The 19147-nt window shown below is 45.8% G+C and overlaps 1 protein-coding gene across 2 annotated transcripts in view; it reads right to left on the bottom strand.

Annotated features, from left to right (window-relative positions):
* The window catches only part of PRKCB (protein kinase C beta), a 382229-nt gene that overhangs the window by 186781 nt on the left and 176301 nt on the right, over positions 1 to 19147 (bottom strand). For both annotated transcript variants that reach the window (XM_007988069.3, XM_007988070.3), the window contains exon 4: positions 888 to 999. In XM_007988069.3, coding sequence (XP_007986260.1) covers positions 888 to 999 — 112 coding nt within the window. The remainder of the gene's footprint in view (positions 1 to 887; positions 1000 to 19147) is intronic.

The following is a 19147-nucleotide window of genomic DNA, read 5'->3' as shown; positions in this document are numbered from 1 at the left end:
AGCCTCCCTGTAGCTTTGTGGCCATAGCTCTCAAAGCCTGTCTGCTCCCCTGCCCCATAGGCCATCTGGGCCTTGGCCTCATAAAGAGGAGTCCTACCCCATCTGCCTTTCCTACCACATCCTGGCCAGAGAATGACGCTCTCTTTCCTCCTCCAGCACAAACTTGTGGGTGCTGCAGGGCCACAGGTCTTCTCCATGCAAAGAATGCATCAGCCCCACATCTCAGTGCTGAGAACAGTGGTGCTGCACGGCTGCAGAAATGCCCATGATTTGTTCATGCCTCCAGGTGTCAACAGCCATGGATTGTCCCTTCCCACACTGTGACTGTGCATCTCACATGCCACTTGCTTTGACCAGTGGATCAGGAACAAACAGACACAAGTAGAGACTTGAAGTGTGTCTGCCAATGGGGCTTGCCCTCCTGAGGAACTCAGGACCCTGTGACCTCCATGCATGCAAATCCAGCCTAGCCTACTGAGAAGGAAAGACACGTGGCCTGGTCATCTCCACCACCCAGATGACAGCCAGCCATCCTGCCGGACATGTGAGTGAGGCCACCGAGGCCCAGACAGCTCCCAGCCCACCCCCGCCTGCTAATCCACCATGAAGCATGAGTTCATGCTTTATGGACATGCATGACATTGTCTGAGGCCAGCCCAGATTCAAAGGACTGCCATGCAGAGTCATGAGCTAAAAAAATGTTAATTGTCTTCAGCCACAGTGTTTTGGGGTAGGAGGATCATTATGCAGCAACAGACAATCGGTACACCAGCCCCAACCAGGATGGAGGGAATGTATGGCACACCTGGACCCTAAACCAAGAGGAAGCAGCCCTTTCCCATTGCTTCTGCCATCCGCAGATGCCCCCAGAGAGAAAAAGTACTTACTGTCACATTTCATCCCCTGGTGGATGAGTCCATACAGCAGTGACCCACAGTGGTCACAAAACGTGGGACTGGAGTACGTGTGGATCTTAAACTTGTGTTTGCTCCGGGGATCCTGGAGCCAAGAGAAACAACAGAAGGAGCCAGCGTCAGCGGACCATGCCAAGGGTTCACCCTACATCGAGAGGCACTGGAGAACTCAACAGGGACTGAACTTGGTCCCCAGAGGTCGTTGTACCTGTTGGGACCATTGCTGGAGCCCTGTGCCCAGACATGGCGCTGGATAAATAGTTGTGGAAGGAATGAAGGACAAAGACAGCTGACTGCTCCCTTTGCAGCCCCATGCACACACACCCCGCCTGCAAACCTCCTTCTGGGCCTGCCTAGGAACCCAATCTACAGACTCCTGCCTGTAGCAGGGACTCCAGAGATGGGAAAACAAAGCGACAGACACATCATCTAAACAGGGCTCCTGACTTTTCTTTCTCACCACTTTTATTCTCCAAGCATGCTTCTGCAGTGATCAAAAACCCAAGTCTGGACGTGAAACCTCCCTGCTTAGAGACCACTGTCAGCTCCTCATCACTGATGGAATAAAGTTCAAAGCCCAATGGACAGTCCGTAAGTTGTGGCAGAGACTGCTGGTTTCCCACCAATATCCATTCTTCCCTTTAATAGTCGAACCCTCGAGTTTTAGCAGAGAGCATGGCTATCCAGATAGAGGCCACATTTCCCAGCATCTCTTGCAGCTTGGGGCGGCCATGGTGCTGAGTTGCAGCCAATGGGATGTGTGTGCTCCAGGGCCATTCCTTTCAAATGGAAATGCATACTTCCTTGCACCTTTCCCTCTTCCCACTGGTTCAAAGATGGTGGGAACTGGAAGTGACCACCCTGGACCCAAACTTACAGCCACATGTGGAAAGGACAAAACCACCCTACTAGCCTTGAATTTTGTCCCTTTGGGCTGACCCCTGAGAGAAAAACCTAATTTCTGCCTTGTTGAAGTCACTATATTTGGGGAGCTATATCTCACAGAAGCTTACATCATTTCCTGATCAATAAATACGCCCTTCGCAGCCCAGCAGTGCAGGGCAGCGGTAAAAGGTCGACTTGGATAAACTTCCTGGGCTCTAAGCTGTGTGACTTTGAGCAAGTTATTTAACGGTTATTTATTTTCTTTTGTTTTTTAAGAGATAGGGTTTTGCTCTGTCACCCAGGCTGAAGTGGAGTGGCACGATTATAGCTCACTGGAGCCTTGACTTCATCGGCTCAAGTGATTCTCCTGCCTCAGCTTCCTGAGTAGCTGGGACAACAGGTACATGCAACTATGCCAATTTTTTTTTTTTTTTTGGAGATGGAGTTTTGCTCTTTTCACCCGGGCTGGAGTGCAGTGGCACAATCTCGGCTCCTGGGTTTCATACCATTCATATATTCATATGTATTTATTGATGCTGCCACAGATGCTTCCTTTAAAATTTGATTCTAATAACAGTTGTTCCTCACTGCAACCTCTGCCTCCTGGGTTTAAGCGATTCTCCTGTCTCAACGTCCCGAGTAACTGGGACTACAGGTGTGCACCCCCACGCCCGGCTAATTGTGTGTATTTTTAATAGAGACGGGGTTTCACCATGGTGGCCAGGTTGATCTTGAACTCCTGACTTCAGGTGATCCACCTCCCTTGGCCTCCCAAAGTGCTGCGATTACAGGTACAAGCTACTGTGCCAGGCCTGCCCAGCGAATTTTTAAAATTTTTTTTGTAGAGAGGGCTTCTTGTTATGTTGCCCAGGCTGGTTCAAACTCCTGGTCTCAAATGATCCTCCTGCCTCAGCCTCCCAAATTGCTGGGACTACAGGTGCACATCACCATGCCCGGCTAATCTGATCTTTTTGTGCTTCAGTTTCCCTATCTGTAAAATGCTGATGGTGCTAGTGCTCTGCTTATAAGACTGTTGGGAAGCATAAATGAATGAACCTGTCTAGAGATCTTAGAACCACCTGGAACATAGCAAGCAGCATAAGCTTTTGCATGATTGTTATGACTACTTGTCCAAGGTGATCTCCAGCTAAGCCCCCTCCTCCCACCCACCCACCCACATGTGCACGTACTATGTACATTCTCAGCACTCAGGACGCACCCCCACTCCCAAACAGGCCTTAGGCCTTCGTAAGCCTTTGGCTCTGCATTTCTCTTTCTTCTTCAAGAGACTCTTTCTTCACAGAATCGGTTTTAGTTCAAGAGAACTCTTTCTGTAAAAGTTGCTTTCTCTGTTGTGTATTGCAGGCCAGGTACAGTGTCTCACACCTGTAGCCCCAACACTTTGAGAGGCCAAGATGGGAGGATCGCTCGAGGCCAGGAGTTCAAGACCAGCCTGGGCAATATAGTAAGACCCCCATTTCTACAAAAATAAAAAATTAGCCAGGTATGGTGGCACATGCCTGTAGTCCCAGCTACTCAGGAGATTGAATTGGGAAGATCACTTCAGCCCAGGAATTCAAGGCTACGTGTGAGCATGGTTGCATCACTGCACTCCAGCCTGGGCAAGAGAGCAAGACCCTCCTTCTCTTTAAAAAAAAAAAAAAAAAAAAAAAAAAAAGTACATGGCAGAAGTTAATAACTTGGGCCTTAGGATCCAACCCTGGGCTGATCTGACACCCTAGCCGGGTACATGCTACCCGTTTCTTCCTTCCTTCATTCATACATTCGTATGTATTTATTGATGCTGCCACAGATGCTTCCTTTAAAATTTGATTCTAATAACAGTGATGGAAAAAGAAAATGTAAGCAAATAAACAGACACACTACATAGACATTCTTTTGTGTGCTGTGAATGTGATGAGTGTTTCTCCTAAGGACACTGTTTCATTTCAAAACTTGAAATAATTCCATACTGTATTATTCTGCTTTCATACTGCTATAAAGAACTGCCCGAGATTGGGTAATTCATATAGGAAAGAGATTTAATTGACTAACAGCCAATTTTCTTGAAGTGCCGAGCGAAGGGGGACAAGCCCCTTATAAAACCATCAGATCGCGTGAGAACTCACTCACTATCACGAGAACAACATGGGGGAAACGGCCCCCAGGATTCAATTGCCTCCACCTGACCTCTCCCTTGACACATGCGGATTATGAGGATTACAATTCAAGATGAGATTTGGGTGGGGACACAAAGCCTAACCATATCACATACCTACCAGAGTTGCTAAAATTTTAGAAAACTAAAACCAATGATATCAAGTGTTAGTGAGGAAAGAACATAAACTGGAACTCTCCTAGGACCCAGGAATCCTATTTTTCGGTGAAATGAAAACATCCAGGCCGGGCACAGTGGCTCACGCCTGTATCCCAGCACTTTGGGAGGCCGAGGAGGGCAGATCACTTGAGATCAGGAGTTCGAGACCAGCCTGGCCAACACAGAGGAATCCCGTCTCTATTAAAAATACAAAAATTAGCCGAGTGTGGTGGCACATGCCTGTAGTCGCAGCTACTTGGGAGGCTGGGGCACGAGAATCACTTGAACCTAGGAGGCGGAGGCTGCAGTGAGCCAAGATCATGCCACTGCACTCCAGCCTGGGCAACAGAGCAGGGGGGAAAAAAAAAAGAAAAAACCGTATCCATACATGAAGGTTTATAACCACCTTATTTATAATAGCCCAGAACTGGAAACGACCCAAATGTTGTTCAATGTGTGAATGGATATAGTCTGAGGCATCCACACAGTGGAATACTTTTCAGCAGTAAAAAGGAATGAACTATTGGCACAAGCAGCAGCATTCACGAACCGCGAAAGCATTCTGGTAAAACAAAGATGTCCAACACAAAAGGGTACACACTGTGTGGTTCCATTTCTAAATGTCCTGCAAAACACAAAACTATGGGGACAGAAAACACCAGTGGTTAAAAGGGGCTGGAGGTGGAAAGGAAATTAACTACAAAGAGGCAGATGCAGGAACTTTTTTGTTTTGGATATTGGAGTGGTCTCTATATTAACTGTGATGAATTTTACTTTATATTTTTAAAAGTGAATTGGCAGCCTGGCGCAGTGGCTCACACCTGTAATCCCAGCACTTTGGGAGGCCGAGGTGGGTGGATCACCTGAGGTCAGGAGTTCGAGAGCAGCCTGATCAACATGGTGAAATCCTGTCTCTACTAAAAATAAAAAAATTAGCTGGGCGTGGTGGCCCGCCTGTAGTCCCAACTATTTGGGAGGCTGAGATAGAAGAATTGCTTGAACCCGAAATCACGCCACTGCACTCCAGCCTGGGTGACACAGCGAGACTCCATCTCAAAAAAAAAGAAAAAAGAAAAAAGTGATTTTTGCTGGATACAGTAGCTCATGCCTGCAAGTCCAACACTTTAGGAGGCCAAGGTGGGAGGACTTCTTGAGCTTGAACCCAGGACTTTGAGACCAGCCTGGGCAACACAGTGAGACCCTGTCTCTACCATATGTATGTATTAAAGTCAGGCATAGTGGTGCATGCCTGTAGTTTTAGCTACTAAGGAGGCCAAAGTGGGAGGATCACTTGAGCTCAAGGAGTTCAAGGTTGCAGTGAGCTATGATCAGGCCCCTGCACTCTAGCATGGGTAGCAGAGCAAGACCCTGTCTCAAAAAAAATTTAAAAAGTGACTTTTACCACAGGAAACGTAATCTCAATAAACCTGACTGAAGAATCCTCAGCCACTGCAGGCTTTGGTTGCCTCCTATCTTCTTAATGAGCTGCGAAGTTTCATGACACTCCCACCCTCTGCAGTCAGCAGATGAAGTACTGGTCCTTGCAGAGCTCTGGACAGCCAAGTTTGAGAGGCGAGGTCTGCTCTGCTTTGACCAGTGGGACGCTCTAGTGCTCTCAGTTGCAGAAGGACCCCAGTAATCACCCGTCCTGCTCAAAGATTGACGTGCTGTCCTAGTAACAACAACAGGGCTTGGAAATCCCAAGACAAAAACGAAGGGCTCCTTTTTGGCAGGTTAACCAGCCATGTCTCTATCTCTGGACAATGAGACTAACTGAATACACACGGTTCCTCTAAGAGTCCCCCTGCTCTGTGCCACAGAACAGTTCCCATTGTGCCTCTTGGACATTCACCTTAAAGTTGGGAATTCAGCGCTTCAAACCCACCTAAAAAGGAACACCTGTTCGAAAACTGAACCCCGCATGTTCTTACTCACAAGTGGGAGTTGAACAATGAGAACACATCGACACAGGGAGGGGACCATCATACACCGGGACCTGTCGGGGGGTGGGGGACTAGGGGAGGCATTAGGAGAAATACCTAATGTAGATGACAGGTTGATGGGTGCAGCAAACTACCATGGCACGTGTATATATATATGTAACAAACCTGCACATTCTGCACATATACCCCAGAATTTTAATAATAATAATAAAGGAACCCCTGTTCATGACTGGTATTGGCCTGTAGGGGAAGCTCAAGGTTCTCTCACACCCCTACTTAACCTCTAAGGAGGCAGAGTTGATTTAATTGGATGGATTCCAACACACGGATTGGCCAGACCCCAATGGGGGAGCTCACATGGAGGTTAAAAGGCACCCTTTCCATCTTTCTCTTCTCCCTTACATCCTTCACCTCTCCCAGGATGCTGCTGGATCCAAGTCTCATAGTCTTGCCCTGAGACCCTTGGTACAAGTGGCCTGAGTCAGCTCCACTCCAAGACCTAGGACACATTCTGTCTCTACTCTTGGCTCTTGTGGTCCCTTCTGGGTTCTCTGATATATTGATCTTACAGAGGCCAAGACTTAGGTTTGAGTTCAGATTTGAATTTCCTTAGTCTTACCTAGTACAGAAGAAAGGGGTCCCTGAAGGCCTTGTGAGCTCTACTTTAAGCTCTGGGGCAAAATTGCAACTAATAACAATTTGCCTCTGTTGGTTTTGCACTTTTCTTCATATAAATATTTTCTTGAGCGATCTCCAGGACAAGGATTCAAGCATTTCTGACCAAAAACGATTCAGTTCTCCATCTCAATAGTCTCTTAAACAAGAGGAGATACCAAGAGGCACAAAGAATGGGAAGGGAAAAGAAAGTACATTTCTTTTTTTGTTTGCATGTTTTGTTTTGTTTTGTTGAGACAGGGGCTTGCTCTGTCACCCAGGCTGCAGTGCAGTGGTGCGATCATAGCTCACTGCAGCCTCTGCCTCCCAGGTTCAAGCAACCCTTCTACCTCAGCCTCCTGAGTAGCTGGGATTGAAGGCACATGCCACCATGCCTAGCTAATTTTTATTTTTTGTAGAGACATGGTTTTTGTTATGTTGCCCAGGCTGGTCTCAAACTCCTGGGCTCTAGTGATCTGCCCGCGTCAGCCTTGCAAAGTACTAGAATTACAGGTGTGAATCACCACACCCAGTCTCCACACATTGCTTGAGAGCTGCATGTGTATGCTGTGTGTGTCACATGCACTCTCTCCAATCCTCATGACATGCCATGCAGAAGGTGTCACTTGTTCCCACTTTAGCAACAATGAAACAGACCCTAACTACAGAATAACTTCACCAACGTGACCCAGTTGGACCCTTGCAGAGATGGAGTTCACACCAAGTTCCTCTCCCTTCTCTCCTCACACCCAACTTCACTCCATTGACACCTCATCTTCACGTGCAGCTAAGATAGAACTTGACTCATTCATTCATTCACCTAGCAAATGTATACTGAGGACTGAGTTCTTCCTAGGCATTGAGGATACAGCTGTGAACATAAGAGATTCTGCTCTCATGGAACTTATACTCTAAATCCTCGCCATCACAGCACTTAAATCACTGACTTGTAAATCCACGCTTAATTGCATCTCTTCTACACTCCACTGCATGCAAGGTGAGGAAATTTTGCTCACCATTATACCCCCAGGGCATAAACTGTACTTAGCATATAGAAGATGCTCAATAAATACTTAATAAATGAGAGTTAACATTTATTGAACATTTACTCATGCCAGGAACTATTTTAAGGGATTTATCAGGCATTAATGCATTTGATCCTTGTAACAGCGCTATAAAGTGCATACTACTTACTACCCCTATTTTACAGACGAGGAAACCAAAGGACTAAGAGACAAAATGTTTTGCCCAGGGCAAGCACAGCGTTGCACTCAGTGGTCAATGGGTTGTTGTGACAGCTGCAGGGCGCAATCATCACTGTGGGTCACTGCAAACCCCTGCATCATACACCTGCTATTTCAGGAAAATGACTTAGAAGGGGCTGTGCGGCACAGATTAGAGCCAGATGAGAGACAGGAAAGCCAATCAGCAAGTTGCAGGGAAATGTTGACTTCTTAAGGCTTATTTACAGACTGCTGGAGAGCTCCTCTGACCTCATTCCCCTGCCTCCGCTTTCATGAGGGATCATACTTGTAGGCACCAACTCTACCCACCCACTGCCCCAATCCCTCAGGCCAAACCAAGTCACCCTCAATGGATTCTTCCCTCCTCCTTCCTGCTACCTGAAAGAGCTTAAAAACCACACTCCCACACCTGTGGTCCTCATGACTCCCTCCACGACTCTCAAGGTGCGTCTTCCAGGGTACCTATCCATGTCTGCCTGAGCCCAATGCCATCTCTGAGATGGACACCTCCCAACAGCCATGCTTGTACTTTGAGACATCCACATTCCCTGAACACAGCTGGACTTGGCTCAAGGGTCACATATGCTGAGCGGCTGGGACACGGGTAGTCAGTCCTGAGGCCAGCAGACATACAGTTCCAGGGCTGAGGCTGCTAATTTTGTTTTTGATTGACAAATCATAATTGTATGCATTTATGGGGCACAATGTGATTGTTCTGATTGTTCTGGATATACACACACAATGTGGCATGATTAAATCAAGAAAATTAACATATCCATCCCCTAACTTGCCTACCATTTTCTTAGCATGAGACATTTGAAATTTACTCTCTTAATTACTTTGAAACATACATTATTATTGACGAATGTCACCCTGCTGTGCAATAGATCTCAAAGGCAATTCCTCCCATCTGAAATATCGTACTCTTTGATCAGCAACTCTCCATTTCTTCCCTACCCCCTGACTCCTGCTGTCCCCCCGCTTCTGGTAACCATCATTCTACTCTCTACTTCTATGAGTTCAACTTCATTAGATTCCACATCTAAGTGAAATCATGCGGTATTTGCCTTTCTGTGCCTGGCTTATTTCACTTAGCATAAATGTCCTCCAGGTTCATCCACCTTGTAGCAAATGACAGTTGGTGCTGATTTTTATAGTGCGCTCTAAGGAACCCTGAGAAACAAAGACAAAGATTACATGACCCCAGGGATGAAGCTCCTGGTTCTGGTCCCTGGGGGATCTGGCATCCTGCCTTCCAATTCCATCTGCCTCCCTGTGTCCTCTAAAAGTTCTCCTTTGTGCTTCAGCCAATCCAGGTAGGCATGTTACCTGCAACCAGGGGTGAGTCAAGATATTTATAACTGCCTTGGCTCAGGGACTGCTCATAGACCACACGGAATGGACATCAGAGCCTGGCCGTGCTGGGAGTTAACACTTTAGTTACCATGTCATGGAGGGGATGTAGTAGGAGCTGGCAGAAGCAGGTGTGGGTAAGTGGAAGGTGGGGGAAAAAGGCTCAGAGGACCCAGTGGCTATTTACCAATCGGTTTCAGAGTATTTCAATATTTCCACAACTGGCACAGTAGTGCCAGTGCATGCAGGTTAAATATCAGTCCTGCCTGGCCAGGCTCAGTGGCTCACACCTGTAATCCCAGCACTTTGGGAGGCCAAAGCAGGTGGATCATGAGGTCAGGGGATCGAGACCATCCTGGCTAACATGGTGAAACCCCATCTCTACTAAAAATACAAAAAATTAGCCGGGCATGGTGGCGGGCCCCTGTAGTCCCAGCTATTCCGGAGGCTGAGGCAGGAGAATGGCGTGAACCCGGGAGGCGGAGCTTGCAGTGAGCGGAGATTGCGTCACTGTATTCCAGCCTGGGCGACAGAGCAAGACTCCGTCTCAAAATAATAATAATAATAATAATAATAGTAATAATAATAAATTAATAAATATCAGTCCTGCCTTTAACCAAAATACGTTCCCTTCCTAGCCTCGAGGCTGTGGGTATTGACCAAGGCTGTGGGTACCTACGCAGCCTGAGATGAGTCTGGGAATCCTCATGGCCTCCAAGCCATCACTCTCTCTATGGGGTTTGGTTTTGATTTCATTAAAAAATGCAACTTCCTGGCTGGGAGCAGTGGCTCATGCCTGTAATCCCAGCCAAGGTGGGAGGATCGTTTGAATGCAAGAATTCAAGGCTGCAGTGAGCCATGATGGCGCCACTGCACTCCCGTGACAGAGTGAAACTTTGACTCAAAAACAAACAAACAAAAAGACACAGCTTCCATCTCTGCCTTAATCCCTCCCCCAGTCTCATTTTACGTCAGATCCTCGTCACCCAGGCCACACGGACGGGACCCCTCCAGGCCACCAAGAGCCTGTCCCATCCCTGGCCTAGGTCCTACTTCATGCCCAGAGGTCACAGTGTGGAACCCAGAAGCTATATCAAACCTGTAAAGAAGCTACAATTGGCCAACATGGTGCTTCTTAGAAATCCAAATAAGTTTACTATATTTAAGTCAGGAACTATCGGATTAAAATGTGAAACTTTGGCCAGGCACAGTGGTCCATGCCTATAATCCCAGCACTTTGGGAGGCTGAGGCAGGCGGATCACAAGGTCAGGAGATCAAGACCATCCGGGCTAACATGGTGAAACCCCGTCTCTACTAAAAATACAAAAAAAATTAGCTGGGCGTGGCGGCACGCACCTATAGTCCCAGCTACTCAGAAGGTTGAGGCAGAAGAATGGCATGAATCCAGGAGGTGGAGCTTACAGTGAACCGAGAACGCACCACTGCACTCCAGCCTGGGTGACAGAGCGAGACTCTGTATCAAAAAAAAAAAAAAAAGAAGAAGAAGAAAAAATGTGAAATACTGGTTCCTTTTGAGAAATCACCAGCTGTGACAACACTGAACACTCATCACTTGTTTCTGTGGGCTGAGCAGTCGTTTCCCCCTTTAGATAAGTGATAAGCTTTCTAGTTTTCCACAGACTCCACTCTTCTCTATTGTCTTACACCAGGCCTGCTTCACGCTTTCCCTTTTCCTGCCTGAACTCTGTAGGAATATGGATTTGGGACCTCTGCCAGACTCCCTATCCACTTCCCAACAGTGCTGGCATCCAACTCCATGAACACATCCCCTAAACTCCCGAGCGAGTTCGTCTCAAGTGCTCTCAAAAACAGGTTTGAAACTATTACACTCCCGCCCCAACATCACCCCCAGTCATCTCGCCCATCCCTGGAAATCAGGTTTCTACAGGATCCTGGCACGATTCCTCTTCCCAGTATTTCCTGTTGCTGAGGCTCCACCTCCACATGCCTGGTACTAGGCAAGCTTGGATTCCCAAATTTCCCTCCATTTCCAATCTTCATTCAAGAGATTGTTGAATACAACAACAAAATAACCATCGAATGTGACTTTTACTGCCACCAATTTTATTGAATTGAGCACATACTACCTGCCAAGCACTGTGCTGTGTCCTCTGTGTCATGTCCCCAGATTCTCCTGACACCCCAGAGGAGTTAGACTGTTATCCTGGTATTCCAGATGAGAAAACTGAGGCTCAGAGAAGTAACTTGCCCAAGGTCACAAAGCAAGGACGTGGGAGAGCCAGGACAGGAAGCCAAGTTTGTCAGACTCCAGAAATGCAGCCAGCAAAGTGGGAACTCCTCAGTGTCCCCTGGCTGTCCCCCAGTGTCCTCAGCCTCCCCAGAGGGTCTCCCACCTAACAGGGGGGTTACAGACGATAACACTCTTTATCTCACACAAATTCAGCACGGGCCAGTGACAGAGTACTTGGGTCCCTGCCACCCCAAAACCAGAGTCTTTATAGTGAAAACAATCCTCAGCACCAAAGACAGGCAGATCCTAGGTCATCACTTAACCCCAGACACAGGCAGCTAAGGGGGAAGGAAGCGCAGGTGAGACAGATGGAGGATGGAGGGGGAGGGGGGGAGGGAGGGAGGGAGGGAGGAAGGAAGGAAGGAAGGAAGGAAGGAAGGAAGGAAGGAAGGAAGGAAGGAAGGAAAGAAGGAAGGAAGGAGAAACAAAGAAAAGAAAGAAAGAAAAAAAGAAAGAAAGAGAAAGAAAGAAAGAAAGAAAGAAAGAAAGAAAGAAAGAAAGAAAGAAAGAAAGAAAGAAAGAAAGAAAGAAAGAAGGAAGGAGAAGGGAGGGAGGGAAGGAGGAAGGAAGGAAGGAGAGAAAGAAAGAGAGAGAAAGAAAGAAAGGGAGGGAGGGAAAGAAGGAAGGAAGGAGGGAGAAGGAAGGAAGGAGAGAGAGAAAGAAAGAAGGAAAGAAAGGAAGGAAGGAAGAAAGAGAGAAAGAGGAGGGAGGGAGGGAGGGAGGGAGGAAGGAAGGAAGGAAGGAAGGAAGGAAGGAAGGAAGGAAGGAAGGAAGGAAGGAAGGAAGGAGAGAAAGAAAGAAACAAAGAAAGAGAGAGAGAGGGAGGGAGGGAGGGAAAGAAGGAAGGAAGGAGGGAGGGAGAAGGAAGGAAGGAGAGAGAGAAAGAAAGAAGGAAAGAAAGAAAAGAAAAGGAAGGAAGGAAGGAAGGAAGGAAGGAAGGAAGGAAGGGAGGGAAAGAAAGGCCTCTCTCAGTCTGAATGGGCTGTGCCGCTTTGCCCACAGGTGGGCTGAAATCTGGCTGGGCTGAAGTAAAACTGCAGGAATAAGGAAGCTGAAATGAGGCACACAGAGAGAAACACAAGCTAAGAGCGTCCATAGAAGAGAAAGGAAAAGCAAATTGCAAGTTCAGACTGTGTCATCTCTGGGCATTTACAAGCTACGAAAGCTCCTGAGGCTCTATTCCCCAGGGGGTAGGCAGGCACGGTTAAACTGAAGGTCCCAGTTGGAAATACCCTCAGAACAGAGGGAAATTAACAAGCGCAGGCTCCAGAGTTAGCTGTGTGACCTCAGGCAAGTGACTTAACCTCCCTGAGTCCCCTGAGTCTCTGGTTCCTCAGCCGTAAAATAGGTCTAACAACAGTACACATTTTATAAAACCTCAAGCACAGTGTCCTGCATACAGAACATAAAACCTCTTGATTTTATTATTCCCAAGAGAAAAAATCATCATGGCAACACTTCCCCAGCTTGTCATGAGCTGCCGTAACTTTGCATGCCTGCATTCAACCTGTAATATTATTAGGTAGGTGCAAAAGTTATTGTGGTTTTCACCATTGAAATGAATGGCAAAAACCGCAATTACTTTTGCACCAACACAATATTTACTTGATGCTTTTCTTCAATTCAGTACTGCCATTTTAATTTAAATAAACCTATTTTACAAAATGAAACTAAGAGTGTGAACTCATGGGATCAATGTGCAAACTGCCTTTTCTAATGCACCTTAAAATGAAATAGACAATTTAAAATTTTACAATGAAAATTTTAAATGTTCATCCCGACAGTTTCTGTTGAAACACTGTGGAGAAACAGATACACATAGTCCTGGTGAATGGGCCAATTGGTGTCATCCTGTGGGGGCAATTTGGTATTATCTATCCAAAGTATAAATGCTTTGTAAAAATTACAAATTCCTTTCACCTTTGACTCCATCACGTTGGACGAAGGTGAAATAACCTGCATACATAGGAAGTAATATACAGATACAGTTATTCACTGAAGCCCTGTTTAGGGTAGCATAAGATTTAAACAAGCTAAGTGTCACTGGGAATAATCATAGTGTGGTCACATAATGGAAGACTACTCAGGTATAAAGAACAATTAGGAAGTTCTCTGCATTAATATGGAAAAAAATCTTGTGTTTTTTGGGGTTTTTTTTTCGCTTTTTCTTTTTTTTTTTTTTTTTTTAGACAAGGCCTCACTTTGTCACCCAGGCTGGAGTGCAGCAGCGCAATCTGGGCTCACTGCAGCCTCAACCTCCCAGGCTCAAGCAATCCTCCCGCGTCAGCCCTCCAAGTGGCTGGGACTACAGGTGCGTGCTGCCATGCCCAGCTATTTCTTATATTTTTGTAGAGACAAGGTTTCACCATATTAGTCAGGCTGGTCTCCTGAACTCAAGCTCAAGCAGTCCGCCTGCCTTGGCCTCCCAAAATGCTAGGATTACAGGCGTGAGCCACCACACCCGACCAAGGTTGTGTTTTTTAAGTGAAACAAACAAAAAAAATCAAGGTGCTGAAGCATGTATATTACATGGTATCTTTTGTGTGTGTGAGAAAGGGAGGCGCAATAAGTTAAGTATGTATCCTTTCTTTTTAAAATTATTTTTAGAGACAAGGTCTCACTATGTTGCCCAGGCTGGAGCACAGTGGCGAGATCATAGCTCACTGGAGCCTCAAACTTCTGGGCTCAAGTGATCCTCCTGCCTGAGCTTCCTGAGTAACTGGGGCAAGTCGACTGTTAATTACACCTCTAGTAGGATACACCAAAAAAAAAAAAAAAAAAAAAAAAACTAATAAGAGTGTTCATCTATAGAGGCAAGAGAGAATAAAGTAGACAGAGAGTAAAACATCTCAGCACAAGACTTTTCTATACTTTTGATGTAAAGTAGAATATTTTAGGGTTTCGTGGGCAACACATCAGTACCGCCATGCCCACAACTGCAAACAAAAGGCCAAAAATTTGCAAAAGACAAAAAAAGTAGGGAACCCTTAATTGAGACTGGGTGGACGGAGATTGTGTGAGCATAAAAAGTGGAGAATGTGAGGAGCTGTAATTACACACGCATGGCACGGTTGAAAAGGGGACACTGTAATTTGGTGACAATCTTTCATTTTGTTCCTGGAGAGGAGAATGAATAGAGCCAATAACGCCATGTAAACACTTGTGTGCTGGGTGATGATTTGCTTCAACTGCCTGAGATACCCTGCCCTCTTCTAACCCCGCCCCTTTGGCGAATATGTAATTATTCCATTTGAAGGATAAGCTTCTATTGTGTAAACTTTGGCAGAATTTAAAATACCATTTCCTGGGTTAAGATCTGCACTGCCTGCAGTCCATGTCAATATTAGGGGTGAATGAATAGCCACATCTAAGCTTAACTCTTGGCTCTTCAAGTTATTAACTTTTTGACTCTGGGGGAAGTTATTTAACTCTTTTAAGTTTTCGTTTCTTCGTGTGGAAACTGAAATAATGATAACGATTAATTCCTAGGTTAGTAAGAGTTCAGCGAGATACTGCATGGAAACCGCATAAAGTTGCTGGTGAAGATGAACATTTAAGAAACGTTCTGCCAGGTCTGGCGGCTGACATCTGCATTCCCGGCACTTTGGGAGGCTACGGTGGGAGGACTGCTTGAGCCGAGGAGTTTCAGACCAGCCTGGACAACATAGTAATGTCTTGTCTCTATCTCTACAAAAAATTTAAAAATTAGCCAGTTATGGTGGACATGCCTATACTCCCTGCTATTTGTGAGGATGAAATGTTAGCATCACTTGAGGCTGGGAGTTCAAGGCTACAATGAGCCATGATCACACCACTGCACTCTAGTCTGGGTGACAGAGCAAGACCCTGCTTCCAAAACAAACAAACAAAAAAGAAATGTTCACTGTTATCATTAATTTTGCCTGTTTTAAAATTCAAGTTTGTTTCTTTCGAATTATTTGTAATAAATTTTTCTGTGTATTATTTAAGGATATCAACCCTTCACCTATGACATATGTGGTACATGTTTTCCCAGTTTCTCATTTGCCTTTTAATTTTGTAGATGTTCTTTTTTCAGCATACAACGCATGTGCGTATCTATGTATGTGTGTGTGTGTGTGTGCGTGTGTGTCTGTGTGTTTAATAAAGTACAGTTTTTTTCCCTTTTCCTGTGTGGTTTCTGTCTCTGCTGTCGTATTTATAAAGTCCTTCCTGATATTTTCCGGTAGTCTTTTATGGTTTCACTTTTTTACATTGAAATCATTATTTCCCTTGGCATTCATTTTAGCATGAGCTCTCAAGAAAGACCTTTATTTCTACTCTTAATGTTTAGACAGCAAATGTATGAAATGCATCTTTTCCCTGCTGATTTGAAATGCCTCTTTTATGATACACAAATTTCTTATGTATTCTTGACTCATTTTTAATATTGTCTTATGCTCCACTGATCTGTCTCTCTATCCCCACCGTTGCACCACACCATAGTATAAGCTCTTGGTATCTAGAGGCATGCATTTTTATACCCCCGGCCCCTCCCCTAGCATTCCTGCTTGCTTTCAATTTTTTCTTGGTTATTCTCATCCAGGTATTCTCCCAGATTGTACTGGAAATGTCAATCATTGGCTGCTTGACTTATTGACCCTTCCAGAAAAATTCCAACCTACAGCACCAGCTCAGGGGACAGTAAAGCATCTGACCTCATGTTTCCAGCCAATGCTGAATAGACCAAGGTTGGGTCAGTGATGTGAAATTTATGAAGAAGAACTGGGCCAATTAGAATTTAGAATAAGGAATTGTGCAGAGCTGGGTGCTGTGGCTGAGCTAAGGGGTGAGGTGGGGTGTGATATAGAACCACGACTGCCAGGAGAAAGACAGATCGGGGGAGCTAGCGGTGGAACTCACATGTAATTTGAGCCTTCTTGTGTTTTTCCAGAAAAGATTTTTCCCCCATAAATTCTTCTTAGTTGGGGCCTAAGTATTTATTCCTAGGTATTTTACCTTCTTTATTGCTATTTTAACTGGGATTTTTTCAATTTTATTTTAACTGGCTATTGCTAAAACACAGAAAAGTTATTGTCATTTATATCTTTATTTTATAACCAGACATTCTTTGCAAAGGGTACTTGATTATTTTCCTGAGTCTTCTTGGTAGACAACATTTGCCATCCATGCTAAGTGAGTCTTTTCTGCTTGGAGATTTATACCTGTAGTTCATTAGCCAGGCCAGCAGCTCTGAGCCCGGGTATGCCAGCCTCTGTAGCATACCTGAAAATGTCTTCCAGAAATGTACTTTCAGCTTTCACCATGACCACCCAGGCCACTGGGGGAAACTCACAGCCATGGTGAGCCACGAGTTTGATGGGGAAGGCTGTATTCTCAGAACATTGGTTAAAAGCTGGGAAGAAATAGTGACCTCGGGCCAGCTCTCTTGATGTTATCCCTAGTTAACCTTAATTGTGAGCTAGAAATAACAACCCCAGGGGTAGTTAGGATAATAACCCTAGGGGTAGTTATCCATAGGGATAACAATATTTGTTTTGTGAGGTTGTTCTAGGGAGTGAATTGCCTACAACCTTTAAAACAGCTACCTGACACGGAGCAGGCACTCAGTAAGTACCAGCTATTATTATTAATTATTAATTATTAATTATCGCTGCTCAGGGCATCCCTGTGCCTACTGAGTTGTGACTTTTCCCAATAAATCTCATATACATTTCCACTTCTTGGACTTCAGTCTTGATTTCCTGTGCCCATTCCCTCTACGACAGCTGTAAGCCATTCATTTATTTAACCATTTAGTCACCAAATATTCATTGAGCACCTTCCCTGTGTCAGTCTAGTTGGGGAAAATAATAAAGAAGCATAAACCAATGTACACTTCCAAGAGCTGCAAAAGAGACACTCAGAGCTTAGAGAATTTACAAGGAGAGAGTCGGCTGGATAGAGGCAGGAGGGCTTCCCTGAGAAAATGAAGTTTAAGCTGAAATCTTAAGGAATTAGAGGGTATAACCAGGTGACAGTCACCTAGCTGGGGCTCTGCCCCGTGAGAAGAGAGTAACTGCTCCGCTGCATGAGGTTCAGAGCCAATCCGGGTAGACCTGACTGACACCACCCCACCTCTACCTGCTGGCTTCAGGCTCTGCCTCAACCCCGGTGACCTGTTCCCAGCTTGGACCCCTCAGCCAAAAGACCCTAGCCCCCCTGAGAGAGAGTTTAGCATGAGATCAGAGGTCAGACTCTAAAGCTGGAATGTGCAAATTCAACACCAGCTCCCGTAATTTCCAGTCGTGCAGCCTTGAGCAAGCTACTTGAGCTATCTAAGCCTTGATTTTCTCACCTGTAAAATGAGGAGAAGAGCTGTCACGTGGAGAGAAATGACAGTGCTGGAGCAGGCACTGCAAGGACAGATTGTCTGGGATTGACTCTCAACTCAATGACCTCCCAGCTATGTGACTTTGGGCAGGTTACCTAACCTCTCTGAGCTTCAGCGTACTCATCTTTAAAATGGTAATAAGGCCAGGCGCGGTAGTTCACACCTGTAATCCCAGCACTTTGTGAGGCCAAGGTGGGAGGATCACTTGAGGTCAGGAGTTCAAGACCAGTCTGGCCAACATGGTAAAACCCGTCTCTTCTAAAAATACAAAAATCAGCTGAGCGTGGTGTCGGGCACCTGTAATCCCAGCGACTTGGGAGGAGCCTGAGGCAGGAGAATTGCTTGAACCCAGGAGGTAGAGGTTGCAGTGAGCCGAGATCATGCCACTGCACTCCAGCCTGGGTGACAAGAGCAAGACTCTGTCGTAAATTAGTAAGTAAATAAATAAGTGGAAATAATAATAAATCACACAAAATCCTCATAGAATTACAAGAATTTAATGGATTAATATTTGTAAAGGACTCAGCACGGTGCCTGGCACATCGTATATATACTATGTAAGTGTTTGCTGAGTGTAACATGCCTGCTTTCTAGATTGTGCAGATTAATGAAATCACGATGATGGCGCTTAACTTGACGCAGTGACTGGCATATAGTATCCATATGATAAATGTTAGCTTAGAATAAAAATGACATCTGTGATCTTGGGCAAGTCACTGCCATGGTCTGGTCTCAGTTCCTCCTTCTGAAAACAAAGGGGTTAGGCTGGGTATTCCCCAGGGGGTCTTTGAGTACTGGTGGAGGGTGTTCACAGAGTGACCCCACCTCTTCCTGTGCAGGCCAGGTTGTGCATTCATTGCTCAGGGTGTATAGTAGTTTCAGGGAACAATCACATGGCAACAGATCACACCCACATTATAAATAAATCCTCCGTCACCCACAAAACCACACCCATCTCCTCCCCTCCCCAGCCCTCTCCCCTGACAGTGCCGTAAGCCAACCAAGGGAAGTGGTCTGAGCACCCCTTTTTGCTAAGTGGGGGGTCCCGTAAATGCAAGATCAGAACATAAGATTATTCAACTTGCAAAGCCGCTGCCAGCTTGGTTTCCAGGTGCAGCCCTGGGTGCCCAGCTTCCTGACAGCACCCTCTGTCACAGAAGCTCTCAGCACACCCAAGTCTGCATTTTAGAAGAGCAGAAAGATCCTCTGTGC

The sequence above is a fragment of the Chlorocebus sabaeus genome, chromosome 5 (assembly GCF_047675955.1).
Source record: "Chlorocebus sabaeus isolate Y175 chromosome 5, mChlSab1.0.hap1, whole genome shotgun sequence".
Lineage (NCBI taxonomy): Eukaryota > Metazoa > Chordata > Mammalia > Primates > Cercopithecidae > Chlorocebus > Chlorocebus sabaeus.
The sequence above is the reverse complement of the archived record's forward strand: the minus strand, read 5'-3'. Positions and strand labels throughout refer to the sequence as shown.